The following is a 13,276-nucleotide window of genomic DNA, read 5'->3' on the forward strand; positions in this document are numbered from 1 at the left end:
CCCCGTTTGCAGAAATTTGTGGGCTAATCTCTGGCCCGCCATCAGTCGACCTCTCTGCCGGGCAGATCACGGGCTGATAGATGACTGGCTGGTGATATTTGAAAGAAAACTGCCCCAGGTGTAGGTGATTTCATTGGTGCGGTTCATGCCGACACGCTTGACTCGCCAATTTCAAATGCAGAGGGGCGTGCACACTATAGGGTACTATTGCAGCTGTTATAATCCTGTACAATGATGAAGCGCTGTATACATCGGTATGGAGACAGAGGATTATTTCTGGAAAAAGAAGGAGCGGTTTGCTGACAGTGAAGATGAGATGATTTGTGTAACACTCAGAGCGGTGGGAAGGAGCGGCCTCAGGCATGACTTCATTTCTTTTCCGCAGGTTCTTTCCTCCTGAGTTCCTGAGCAATCCGTTCCAGTTTTCCGCAACAACACAGCCCTTAATATCGCCTAATTATTCCGCCCCTCGTTTTATTTTATGGTCCACGGTCCATACCCAATTACCGACGTCCCGGCTGATCTTGGTGATCCGTGATCAACCCCAGGGGGTACTGACTCCACCTGTCTCGCTCTCGCTCCCGCTCTCCGTAAGCTGGACATCAACCGGCCTGGCGTGTTATGGATGATGGCGGAAGCCGAGGAGAAACCTCTTAGCAGAGGCTCATTCAAGGTGGGTTCAGCTTGATCCTGCAACCCGAATGCGATTCCATTGGTGCACTTGCCGACCCTGGCCGACCCTGAAAAAATGACGCTCGTTTCACGGGATTATATTACTGCATGGAGTAATATCTCGTCGGCTCGCAATCCGCCTTCTGTAACAAGTGCTAATGAAACGCCTTGCTTATACAGGAATCGCCGATAAATAACGTGGGGAGCAATGACGCAGTTGACAGCAGCAATGTCATCCTTGACGACCGTGATGCAGAGAAGATACTTCCCTATGAAGCGGCCGATTCCCCCTTCCCTGAGGTGCGAGCTGTCGTTCGGCCAGTAGACGAAGTCGAACTGCCTATAAATACGGCTCGAATGTGGGTTATTGGCATTCTGTTCACAATCGTAAGTGGCCCTCTTGAGCGTTCTGACATCTCTTCCTTCGACCCACTATTCATAACTGACTTGGAGCCACTATAGATCGGAAGTGGATTGAATCAATTCTTCAGCCTGCGGCAACCTAGTGTCAAAATCAGCGCGCTGGTCGCTCAGCTGGTAGCATACCCTATTGGTTGTGCATGGGCGCGATGGATGCCATTGGGCTGGCTTAACCCAGACCGCCGCTTCAACATCAAAGAGCATGCCCTTATCACGATCATGGCCAATGTCTCGTTCGGGTCTGCCTCAGCCACTCAGATCATTGAGGCCATGGTCAAATTTTACCACATACCCTCGCAAGGTGGGTTTCAAGTGCTTTTATGCATCACGACTCAGCTATTCGGGTTTGGCATTGCAGGAATGGTTTCGCGCTGGCTTGTGGAACCTGCAACAATGATTTGGCCACAGGTTCTCTCGAATGCAGCCCTCCTCTCCACGCTGCATTCAAGATCAAACAAAGTTGCCGATGGCTGGGCCATGTCCCGTCTGAGGTTCTTCATGGCCGTTTTCGTTTGTGGCGCCATTTGGTATTTTTTCCCAGGGTACATTTTCACTGCCCTCAGCACGTTTAGTTTCGTTTGCTGGCTGGCACCATCGAACGTCGTGGTCAATCAGCTCTTCGGGCAGAAAACTGGACTTGGGATGTCGCTCCTCACGTTTGATTGGTCTCAAGTTGTCTTCGCCAATGACAGCCCTCTCTTGGTGCCCTTCTGGGCAGGGTTGAACGTGATGGGGTCATTCATACTTTTCTTTTGGATTCTTGTCCCTATCATCTATTACACGAACACGTGGTATTCCGCATACTTGCCGCTTCTGGACTCGAATACCTTTGATAACACTGGCCGCATGTATGACACTCGCCGTGTCATGAACATTAACAACGGTACCGTCAACGTGGAGGCTTATCGAAACTACTCCCCAATGTTCATACCTGCTGGGTTTGCCGTCACGTACGGGGTAGCATTTGCCAATCTTACTGGGATATTCTTTCACATAGCACTATACCATGGAAAGGACTTGATCCAGCAGTGGAGCGGTCGACACAAGAAAGATATCCACTCACGGCTCATGCAGTCCTACGCCCCTGTTCCTTGGTGGTGGTTTGGTGCAGTAACGGTCTTGATGTTTGTCCTCAGCATCGTCAACAACGAGGTGTGGGAAACTGGCTTGCCAGCTTGGGGCGTACTTCTAGCCTTCGTCTTGCCGATAATCTACTTCATTCCCGTGGGGATCATCAAAGCTCTAACGAACATCACGAGTAATCAATTGAACCTCATCACCGAGTTTATTGGCGGCTACTCCTTTCTTGGAAAGCCCGTCGCCAACATGGTCTTCAAGTTCTACGGATACGTGACCGTTTCCCAGGGACTAGAGTAAGCGCCAACCTTCTATTCATTTACACACCAATTTTACACACCAATTTTATCTGACTCGTGATACAGATTCGTGGCGGACATGAAGCTGGCGCACTACCTCCACATCGCCCCTCGCACCCTTTTCTTTGCACAAGGCCTTGCCACGTTAATCGGCGCGATTGTGCAATGCGGCGTGACAGTATTCATGCTCACACGATTTGAGGGCATTTGCACACCTCACGCTGAGGGCGGCTTTACCTGCCCCCATGGCTTAGTTACATTCTCCTCGTCCTTGATCTGGGGTTAGTGCCTTGACCCATCTTCAAAGCGCATGCTAACGATCATGGTCTAAACTAGGCGCCCTTGGTCCCGCTCGCAACTTCGCGCCAGGCCAGATCTATGGGAATCTAGTCTGGTTTTTTCTCGCCGGCCCCGTCATAGTTGTAATTACCTATCTCCTCGGGCGGCGCTGGAAAGCAGTAAACTACATTTCCTGGCCCGTCGCCTTCGGTGCAATGAGCATGGTGCCACCCGCAACAGGTATCAACTTCTCATCGTGGTGGGTTGTAAATATCATTTTCAATGGCCTTGTGAAGCGGAAGCGTCCAGCCTGGTGGTCTAAGTACAGTGAGTCCTCCTACTTCTTATGTCTTCCTCTTTTGGCCCTGGCAGCACGGCTGACAAAACCAGACTTTGTCCTCAGCGCAGCCCTTGACTCGGGCGTTGCGGTCTCTACCCTCGTTATTTTCTTTTGTGTCATGCTACCAGCTGGGCCGCTCAGATGGTGGGGCAATGAAATCTTCATGAGGACGGCCGATGGTCGAGGCACGCCATGGAAGACTGTTCCCCACGGTGAGCGGTTCGGACCTACCAGTTGGGAGTAACCGACTACATCACTCATTTCTCAACGCTAGACTTCTCCTTGTACATATTTATCGAACCCATCTAGCATCTTGTACATACTTGAACAGATTTCGGGAATAGGTTTCTTTACTGTGTTGAAAATCATCTTCGAGTTCAAAAAGCCATATCGCTGATCGCTACAGTGCGTCGATGGTCCATCCCAAACACCGAAAATCTATAAGGTATGATCGTCCATGGCAAATCTCCACACATCGAGAATCTACAAGGTATAATACGTCGCCATTTCCTCCTGAAACCAATCATAGGAGTAAAACAACTGCTCCGCCATTTGCGGGTCCATGACGGGCATTGTGCCAGACGCATCAACCAGCAACACATCGTCCAGTACCGGCGCAAGCGGTACTGGCGGAGCCATATAAACTGGGCTTGGAGCCGGCTGTGGCGGAGGTAACGGCGGGGGCATCATAGCCTGCTGCTGTTGCTGCTGGTACGCCAGATGGCTGAATATAGTGGTACTCTGAGCGCGGAAAGTTTCGGCGAGCTTATCAACGCCCGCTCGCCGCTTACCGAATGCTTCCAGGATCACAACAACCGCCTGGATCCCCCGCCGCATCATCTGCTCGTCCGGCTCCCAAACCGGCCCTAGCCCCTCGTTTACGGAGTGAAAGTTCCGATTCAAACACCAGAGAATCGTGATACCGGCGAAATAGAGCTGGCTGAGCGTGAGCCAGATCCATTTGAGTTTCCCAGCGCAGTACGACTCCCAGTACGAGCGGATAACCGCGATGCTGGCGTTACCGCAGCTGATAATGCTGGTTTGGTCCGGGGTCGGATTGCGCGGGCTCGGGCGGTAGAGGAGGAGAAGGGTTGTTGCGTGGAGATAGTCGAAGTAACTGGTGGAGTAGAGGAGCGCTGGGGGGTAAACAGGGCTTGTGGTGCGCCAGTCATCGAGTTCCTGGCGGAAATGTCGGAGGTTGAGGGATAATTCCGGTGGAGATGGGGAGGGTTGGTTGGTGCTATATACTGGAGGTTTGTTAGATTGGTTGTGCTTGCCGGTGGAGATAATGGGGATGGCTCACAATAACGGTAGATCCGAGAGAAGATGCGGCGCAATCGGATGACTTGTATTGGAATGGTCATGGCGCTTGCCCCTGGTGTTTCGGTACCGTCGTCATTTAATTCTCGTGGAAGAGAAATGGTGATGTCTTCATCGGCAATTCCAAGCGGTCTACCGAGGGTGCTAGCAATGAGTCTATCCAAATTATATAGACTCCAAAATGCGCGTTTGGTCATTTCGTCGTCAAGAAGGTTGGTGGGATGCCTTGCTTTGTGGAGCCCTAAGCTGGTGGTAAGGCGCAAAGCGGTTCCGAGAACGTGCCATATGCTGGGGCCGGTTGTCGCAAATAGCGTATAAAGAGCTAAACTCAACAGTGCGCGAAGAGCGGTAAGATCTTCGTTGTGCAGTGCTATGGAGAGTGTTTCATTGCTTGCCCGATAGAACTCCATAGCCCGGGCCTCAGCATTCTCTGCAGATCCGATAAGCAGAGAGATACCGATGGTGATGTGATAGCTGTAGTGCACCTCAGGGGTGGGAACTTCACCGGCGTAGATTCTTCGGATATGGTCGAAGAACTCGACCCGGTGTAGAAAGGGGTACTGGTATCCCATACTATCAAAATATTGCCCGGCCACCCGTTCGGCTTCCTCCAATGAAGCGAGTCGAAGGATGTGCGGAGCGCTTGCAGATATGACCGGTCGCGCGATCGAAGGGCGACGATGCTCGAGTTTGTCGCGAAATATCTCCCCAACGTTGGGAAGCTCAGTTCCGACCGCGGTCGGTTCCGTCGACCCTGCTGGGCTTGCGCTTGATTCGACCCCGGTCGTCGACCCTCCTACTGTGGAAGCGGCTTGCGGACTGCTAGGATCAACCTTGATCAAAATTGCCGGCAGCTGGTGCCACGAATTCGGGTCGCCATCTTCGTTCAACGCGCTGCCTGTCGGTTTGTCCGCAACCGCAACGCCAGTCTTGCGGCGTACTATTTCTTCCAGCCATTGTACGCGGTCCTGTAGCCGTTCGAGCTGATCGCGGGGAACAGATGTGATTTGGGGGCCCGGAGGTGCGATGGTGCAACGAACGCCCGCCCTTGTACACGCCGAGCAATTGGGGTAGCGGAAATCACATTTCTTCTTCCGTTTTCGACAGAAATCGCACGCTGTGGAAACACGTTTTGGACGGGAGGCAAGTCGGTCGGGTAGAGGAGGCGCAGGCGAGTTCGATGGTGGTAGGGAGGTTGGAGGCGTCGCAGAATTGGTTGGAAGAGGGATTTGTGAGTGAGGCAGGGGATGATCGATTTGGAGACGAAACCTGCCCAGTTGGTGTCTGAAATCAGGATCACGAGATGTCATGGCTCGAGCCGCTGCATCCTGATTCCTGAGATGTGGAGGAGTCGAGGTGGTGGTCTGGGCCGTGCCGAAGGAGAATTCTTCGAAACGCGGAGACGAGAGACGTACGTAGGTAAGATGGGCGATCAGGGTGGGCCTCAATCACCACCTTCGCACCTGCCCTCGCATCACATCCTCAATAATTCCTAGGAGTATACTCAGAACAATACAGTCTGCGAATAGATCAACGCAAGTCATCCACGGCAGACTGTTTTCATTGTCCTCCTTTGTCAATTGTCGAGTCCTCCGGCCGTTAGATCTGGAATCCGATCTTAACTCTTAACTCACCGAGATCATACGATCCTGACAACCGAGTCACCCCACGGTACGGTTATATTGTCTCGGTTTTTATCTTCCGACGCGCATTTGCGGAGTAGAGCTCCAATTGTTATGATAAAACTCACAGCTTACCAGCCCTCGCCAGCTTGTGCTCCAAGACCAAAATGCGCAAGGTTTCTTATGAAGACGTTCGTTTGCACTTATGGCGCTGAACGCAACAAGATCGGGGGCCCGAATACAGTTTCCTTCCGCGGCATGTCGACAACCCTCTCAAGCAGATTCGATGATTTATTGGATTGAACTGGGGATGAAGCTTCAACAGGCTTAACTCTACGCTTCGCCTTCCTATACATTCCAAAGTAGCGCCAACTGCAACATCGAGTAAATCGGTCGGGCTGTCTCAACCGTAATGCCCTGCCTAAGTTGCATGCGCCGTGGTCAATGTGGAACAAGCGCTTGGGTGCACTTACTCTGGCTATCTTGCATAGACCATGGCCAATGCTAAGCAAGCGTCCGGGTGCGCTTACCATGGTTATCTTGCTTGAACCATGGCCGATGTTAAAGCGGCATCCAGAATGCAGATGGACGTGCTCGGGTTATCTCGCATAGACTATGGCCAATGTTAACTGGGCATCGGGTGCACCTATATGGCAACTCACTGTCAATCCCTGACTGCGATGGTGTATCACTATAATCATGCAATGCGGGGTCCCTCAAGAGTGGATTAATAACTCTATGGCCGACTACAGACGTGTTGCAGACTTTGCCAGCATGCCATATGAACGCACTGCAGAGATGTGTGGTTTCTGACTCTCAAAACTGGATAGTTTCTTTGAGAACTGAGGCCAGACCAGCACACTGATCGCCAATCTCCAACGTTTACCAGCATTCAAACATGGTGGATAGTATGGCTCCTAATACTGACCATGGGCTCGAATTGATGCGCTCGCTAAGGCGGTGGTTGGGCCGTTCTTCACCGGTATGGAATGTGCCTTTCTCGTGAGCATGACTCGCTTGATGAGCTTTTGGGAGCAAACATGCGCCGCTGAGTTTCGACAGCTGAAAGCTTCAGCCAGCACATAAATGCTACACGCCAGGAGGGGGTTACGAATTCCTGGACTTCTCTGTGCACTGCGCAGTCGTCTTCGCGCGGCATGAAATGCAGGCTCTCTGCTTACGGGTAACGATCTTTCACCTCAGCTGGTAACTTCGAAGATACGAAAGTATCAAGCTGGCCAGATGCAACAACAACAAAGTGACGTCCTGACAAAGTGCCCAGGTTCGATCGGCGCGCAAGTGGCCATTTCGCCAGCTCAGCCGTGCTTCATTGAGCGAGACTGGGTCGATGGGCTCGGAGGCTGTCCGAGTCATGAGGGCACCAATCAGAAGCCGTGGTCTGTTGCTGATTCAGCAAACCGGGGGATTGCGGGGAAGCGTGCAGTCGAAGGACTCGAGGGTGCCGACCTTCAGCATCATCGTGGGATTTCTCTTGCCTATCTCCTACATCTTCTTTCCCTTCGCGCTTTTCTGCTTGATATCCAATCCAACTGCATCGATGAGTATCTTCTTCTGCCAATGCTACTGCCATTATCGACTTTCTACTTAGCGGACGCTCAGCTCCCTATCTGCAATGCGAATCGGTAGGGGATGTGAGCGTTGTCGTCTTCGCCATATAAAGTGTACTATTGCCGAAGGTGCCTCGTCATGTAACGAATGTACCCGGCTATCGCGGGCTTGTCGCCTTGATCCCCCGTTTCGTTTCAAAACCGTCCGCCATGTATACCAGAAGAGCCAAGGGTCCGCGACGGGCAAATTCGATTTGGCCTGGGATGCCCGGCAGCCTTGGGTGAAGGTCCCTCAATCTTGTATGCTGCTATCTGCTTAGAGTCCCCTTAAATTGGTGCTCATGATATGTAGTGATGTTCATTGAAGAATCCGCGGAAGATCCTGATTCAGACGTTATACCCGACATTGCGAGGAACAATCAAGTCCCTGCTGATAGAGCTCCCTTCCTGCCACAACCACACGTTCCCAGCGCTCGCAGTTCCCACGCAGATGTCGCCCTGCCTGGTAATCAAGATTATTCGATCACTCAATTGGCTGGTTCTAGTCCAGACGAACGACGAACAATATCCTCCATCAGCATATCCCCCAAACCTGCGAGCGGGCCCTCCCCGTTGCCTTCTGTCAGCACTTGGGCAGACTTCTCACCTTCCTTGAGTTCTCTCAGCCCTTGCCAAAACTCGAACTCGTCTATGACGACGCGTGAAGCCTCCCTCCTCCGCTCCTTCATCCATGATCTTTCCTCTAGGGTAGGCCTCTGCACCCCGAGCGACGGACTACATACTGACTTACTAGTTTGATATCTGTGACCAACATTCTCACTTCTCAAGCGAGATCCCTCGACGAGCGCTCCAGGTACCGATGGTTATGAAGGCAATCCTGGCATATTCCGCTCGACACGCGGCGATCATGTCTGGGTCCGATGACTGGGAGGCCTCAGAGTACCACAGTCAGTGTGTCGAATTGCTCCTTCGGGCACTTTCGGAAGCGGAGGGCTTTTACGACGACAACATATTGATTACGGTGGTGATCCTGCGTGTCTATGAAGAGTTGGAACGGGCCACGGACGAAAAGTGTCACTGGTTGGGCTCTACTCGGCTTTTGAATACAATGTCAAAATCGGCATCATCCGGAGGCCTTGCGGAGGCCATCAGCTGGCAATTTCTTCGGCAAGCTATCTATGCGTGCTTGGTGGAATATCAGCCAATGCACCTAAATTTAGAGAATTATGAGCATTCTTCCGTGTTCCAACGGATGGATGATGCCGCCTACGCTAATAGAATTATCTTCCTATGCGCGAGAATAATTCAGCTTCGCTCTGAGCCCAACGCATACAGCTTCAACGAAAATGATTGGCAGTACTTGTCCGACTGTGTTGAGCAGTGGTATCGGGAAAAGCCCATCAGCTGGCAGCCATTGAAACATCAGCAGGCCAATGCTGGCGAAAATAAGCCTTTTCCGGAGCTGTGGCTGGTGTCACCACCTGCAGGTATGTTTTCTGCATCCTCGAATCGAATATATACTGAGCGTTCAGTTGTCGGTTTGCAATACTATCATGCGTCTCGAATCATCCTTGCGACTTCGAATAAGCACCAAGGAGTTGTAAATGACTTCGAACGGGCGCGACTGAGGCGTATAGAAGAGGTCTGTTATTGTTCCAGCCTGCTGCTAAACTTATGCTGACCTTCGGAAGCAAACTATCGCGTACCACTTGGTCAACGTGATTGGGCTGTCAAGGTCCAATGAAACAGTTGTGAACGCATATTTTATGGGATGCCATTTATTACATCGCTGTATGCTTTCCGTCACTGTCCCAGAAAAATTATCCTGTACTAATGCTGTACAGACGGTTTCTGCCTCCGTCACCCGGCAGAGCATCTGGGATCCTTCGAGTTCCTAGAATTTGTGGAAAAGAAAATAGGTTGGCCAACGGCTTGGATTGTTGGCCAGCTCGAAGCCGAGTGGAATGAGCTTCACGCCCTCGATAAAACTTGGAGCCCACGTTTTTGAGACGATATCTCCGGCCTATCTCCGTGGTTTAATTGCTGAAGTGTATATACCCCTTGATGTCATGAGCCTACGCCTTCACGTCAGTGCTGCAGATCTATAGACATCTGCTTGAGAATGCGACGATTCTACGGACACCACCAAAGCGCGAATTTAACAGGCCCTTCGCTACCTTCGTTATGTCCGAACCAATGATAATGTCCGAACGGAGAATAACGCCGTGACGTTTTCCAACGCCCCAGCAGTTTTGGGCCCAAACATCCCCAATGGTAATCAGGGTGCTCCTGCCGTTTTAGGCTGTAGGAAGTCCCCTGCTCCCTTCAGCCCTACGTTGACAACGCCACTCTATACTAGGCGAGTCTCCAACCGGCACTACACACGTCCGTCGTTTTGTATATTCTTGCATGCTGTGTATATACTACTTGACGAGGTCAACAGCAGCCTTCCAAGATGAGTTTCGGCTACGGTGCCGGGGATTTCCTCTCAGTCCTCGTCATTGCAAATGGCATCCGCAAGCGCTTCGTTTACGCGCCTACACAGTTCAAGAACACGACCGAGAGGTATGAAAGTCTTCACTAACTCAGTCGAAGACAGTCCTAACTTGCAGTTCACTATTAGTATAAAGTCCCTATCTAACGTCCTGCGTGATATTGACGACATCGACCCGGAGAATGCCCTTAGCGTTGGGCAAAAACGTCATCTCGAGCAAATATCTCGCTCCTGCTACGGTGTGCTTCGAGACCTCTACCATGTTCTCGACAAATTCCGAGACCTGGATTTGGGCCCTGGTTTGACTGGCAACACCGGAACAAATACAGATACGCATGCTAGTAGTGGCCTAGGCTATCTCTCAAGACGCGTATGGCAGCGACTGAGGTGGGACCCAAAAGAGATACAGAGCTTTGAACAGCGCATTTGGGGACAGGTTGTTACCTTCAACCTCTTCTTAGCCCGGCTCGATCTGTATGAGATGCACCCGTTCGTGAATTCCCGGTACTCACTGTTGAAGAAGCATGTGCTAACATAGTGAAGACATGTCAACCTTGCCGTATGCGAAACAACAGCTCGTTCGAGTGAAGAAATCGCCGCGATCAAGCATTACCACACCGTCGAAGAACATGATAAGATCCTCGATTGGCTGAGTCCTGTGAACTACGCCGAGCAGCAGAACGACTTTCTCAATCAACACCAGGAAGGGAGTGGGCAGTGGTTTCTCGGCGCAAGTCAGTTCCGGGAATGGGCAGAGAAGGATAAGGAGACATTGTTTTGTCCTGGGATACCTGGTGCAGGGAAAACCATCATGGTGTCTATGATTATCGACTATCTCGAGCGAAAGTCTGTCCACGGCGGCAACATCGGCATCGCGTATCTGTACTGCAGTTTTCGACAGCGGCCCACACAGACATTTCGAGATTTATTGGCGAGCTTGGTAAGACAGCTTGTGCAGCGGGATCAGGGAACCCCGGAATGTGTCAGGGATGCATATACTCAGGCGCGGAACAAAAAGATCCAGCTTGGTGTGAGCGAGCTCTTGCAGTTTCTGCAGCTCTTTTCAGACCAGCTTTCTCGTGTTTTAATCGTGGTGGACGCTCTTGACGAATGCGAGAGCACTGCCCGCGAATCACTACTAGCAGCTATCTATGCCCTCCAGGACAGATGTAACGTCAATTTTCTGGCCATGTCCAGATATATCCCAGGCACGATTGCCGCGTTTGAGGGTTGCCCTTCGCTGAAAATCCGTGCAACAATGGAAGACGTGTGGTGATACCTGCGGAGCCAGCTATCCCGACTCCCATCATTCGTTTCTCGGAACAAGGAGCTTCAATGCGAGATCATAGCTGAGGTTTCTAAAGTAGTGGGTGGAATGTGAATTGCACTAATCCCAGTCTGAAGTCGTACTGATTAGGTTCGGACAGGTTCCTCCTCGCCAAGCTACACCTGGACTCCTTGGTTGGAAAGCGATCGCAGAAAGCAGTGCAGACGGCGCTGAAAAGTCTGCCGACCGGATCGAACGCATATGACTCGGCATACCGAACTGCCATGGAACGCATCGAAGGACAGGTACCTGATCAAAGAGAGATGGCTAAGCAGGTCTTGTCGTGGATCACTTGCGCCGGTCCGTTGACTACACGCGAGCTACAACACGCCCTCGCTGTGGAGATTGGACAAACCAAGCTGGATGAAACGAACATCTCCGATGTGGAAGACATAGTTTTGGTATGTGCGGGTTTGGTCATCGTCGACGAGCAGAGCAATATCATTCGTTTGGTTCATTACACGGCTCAGGAATACTTTGAACGGACTTGGACTGAGTGGTTTCCTGACGCGCAAAAGAACATAGCGGCAACGTGCATTACCTACTTATCATTTGATTTCGGCGAAGACCAACACGGCTTTTTGACAGACTCGCAACCAAAGAAGCAGGCCGGCCTTTTTGACAGGTATCCCCTCTACCGCTACGCGGCTCAGAACTGGGGACGTCATGGACCCATTGACTCTTTGAACCCGCTCGTTGTTCTGGAATTCATGGAGAACAAAACAAATGTGCTACGCTCTGCCCAAGTTCTTCTAGAAGACAAAACCTGGCCAGTCCCTACAGACCTCCATGGAATACATCTCGCCTCGTACTTTGGGCTTGAAGATGCTGTGTGCAGACTGATCGCCGAAGGCCGTCACGTGGACATGGTCGACTCTTTGGGAAGGAGTCCTCTATCGTGGGCGGCTGCCGAAGGACATGAGTCCCTAGTCGAGTTACTCCTGCAACACAAAGCTGCTACCGTTGATCTGAAGGATGCCAATGGTCAGACACCGTTGTCATGGGCTGCAAAGGCCGGACACAGCGGTGTTGTCGAGCTCCTTCTCAACTACGGTGCTGACAAGAACTTCAGAGACGAGCCTGGACAAACGCCGCTGGCTATAGCGGCTAAATACGGTCAACGAGGGGTGGCACAATGCCCTATCGAGGCCGGGGCCGATGGCAGCTGCAGGGATGATAGTGGGCTGACGGCACTGGCTCTGGCGGTGAAGCATGAGCATCTTGATACCGTGCCAGACCTTATTCAAGCAAAGCCGCTTAGTTCCAAAAACTATTCGACAATACCATCTTCATTGACGGTCCGAAATAAGGAATCTGGGGGCCGAACGATCTTTGAGGAAAAGACCCGCCATGAGCTCGAAGGCTGCGAAAATAACCCTAGCTTGCTCTATGGAGATCATCACCATTGCTATCGCATGCTCGCCATGAACACCGCCTCCGAAGATGAACTCACCACCGTTCCGAATAGTCCGCCACCCGCTGATAAAACCTGCATGACTGCCGAACAACACCCGGGATCAGACGGCAACTGGCCAGGATCCGAATCCAAGCCCCAACTTGCAGAATGCCAGCTGAACCGGCACAATACCGTTTAACCCAGCCACAGCTTTCATCTATCTAGTTTAGGTAGCAGTATTGACTATCAAGACCATGGTCAAGAACCGGGAACAGAAACTGTGATGCCTGGATTTAGTGCACCGATGCCGAGTGGCAGCCAGGGTCTCCACGGATATAAATAGCTCGAATCGGGAATGGCACGGTTCAGATCACACTGCGACCACCCCGTGGGAGCTGGAGATTGGTCTCTTGGGCAGCTGGACCCTGAACTCGAGTGGAGGGGTGCTGTGACGGGGTGGGT

General features: G+C 51.7%; 4 protein-coding genes across 4 annotated transcripts; 3 read left to right on the forward strand and 1 right to left on the reverse strand.

Annotated features, from left to right (window-relative positions):
• Positions 1-325: 325 nt before the first annotated feature.
• optF (small oligopeptide transporter, OPT family) lies at positions 326-3,378 on the forward strand. Its single transcript, XM_073725119.1, has 6 exons — positions 326-673; positions 853-1,059; positions 1,135-2,465; positions 2,535-2,749; positions 2,805-3,074; positions 3,138-3,378. The coding sequence occupies exons 1-6, from the start codon at positions 626-628 to the stop codon at positions 3,329-3,331; spliced, it is 2,265 nt and encodes a 754-aa protein (XP_073581747.1). The 5' UTR covers positions 326-625; the 3' UTR covers positions 3,332-3,378.
• BDW74DRAFT_157300 (putative C6 transcription factor) lies at positions 3,379-6,180 on the reverse strand. The gene is made up of 2 exons (XM_073725120.1): positions 4,391-6,180; positions 3,379-4,334 (listed from the first exon to the last, which is right to left on the reverse strand). Exons 1-2 carry the CDS (start codon positions 5,715-5,717, stop codon positions 3,571-3,573), a joined length of 2,091 nt encoding a protein of 696 aa, XP_073581748.1. The 5' UTR covers positions 5,718-6,180; the 3' UTR covers positions 3,379-3,570.
• Positions 6,181-7,425: 1,245 nt separating this feature from the next.
• Positions 7,426-9,889, forward strand: BDW74DRAFT_55910 (uncharacterized protein). Its single transcript, XM_073733163.1, has 5 exons — positions 7,426-7,897; positions 7,950-8,344; positions 8,391-9,239; positions 9,289-9,388; positions 9,442-9,889. The coding sequence occupies exons 1-5, from the start codon at positions 7,663-7,665 to the stop codon at positions 9,603-9,605; spliced, it is 1,743 nt and encodes a 580-aa protein (XP_073581749.1). The 5' UTR covers positions 7,426-7,662; the 3' UTR covers positions 9,606-9,889.
• Positions 9,890-10,052: 163 nt separating this feature from the next.
• Positions 10,053-13,013, forward strand: BDW74DRAFT_180313 (ankyrin repeat domain-containing protein; the record flags this gene model as incomplete). Its single annotated transcript, XM_073729709.1, has 4 exons — positions 10,053-10,162; positions 10,221-10,565; positions 10,635-11,363; positions 11,519-13,013. 4 exons carry the CDS (start codon positions 10,053-10,055, stop codon positions 13,011-13,013), a joined length of 2,679 nt encoding a protein of 892 aa, XP_073581750.1.
• Positions 13,014-13,276: the final 263 nt, after the last annotated feature.

This window comes from Aspergillus multicolor (assembly GCF_047715735.1).
Source record: "Aspergillus multicolor strain CBS 133.54 unplaced genomic scaffold BDW74scaffold_21, whole genome shotgun sequence".
In the NCBI taxonomy this organism is placed as follows: domain Eukaryota; kingdom Fungi; phylum Ascomycota; class Eurotiomycetes; order Eurotiales; family Aspergillaceae; genus Aspergillus; species Aspergillus multicolor.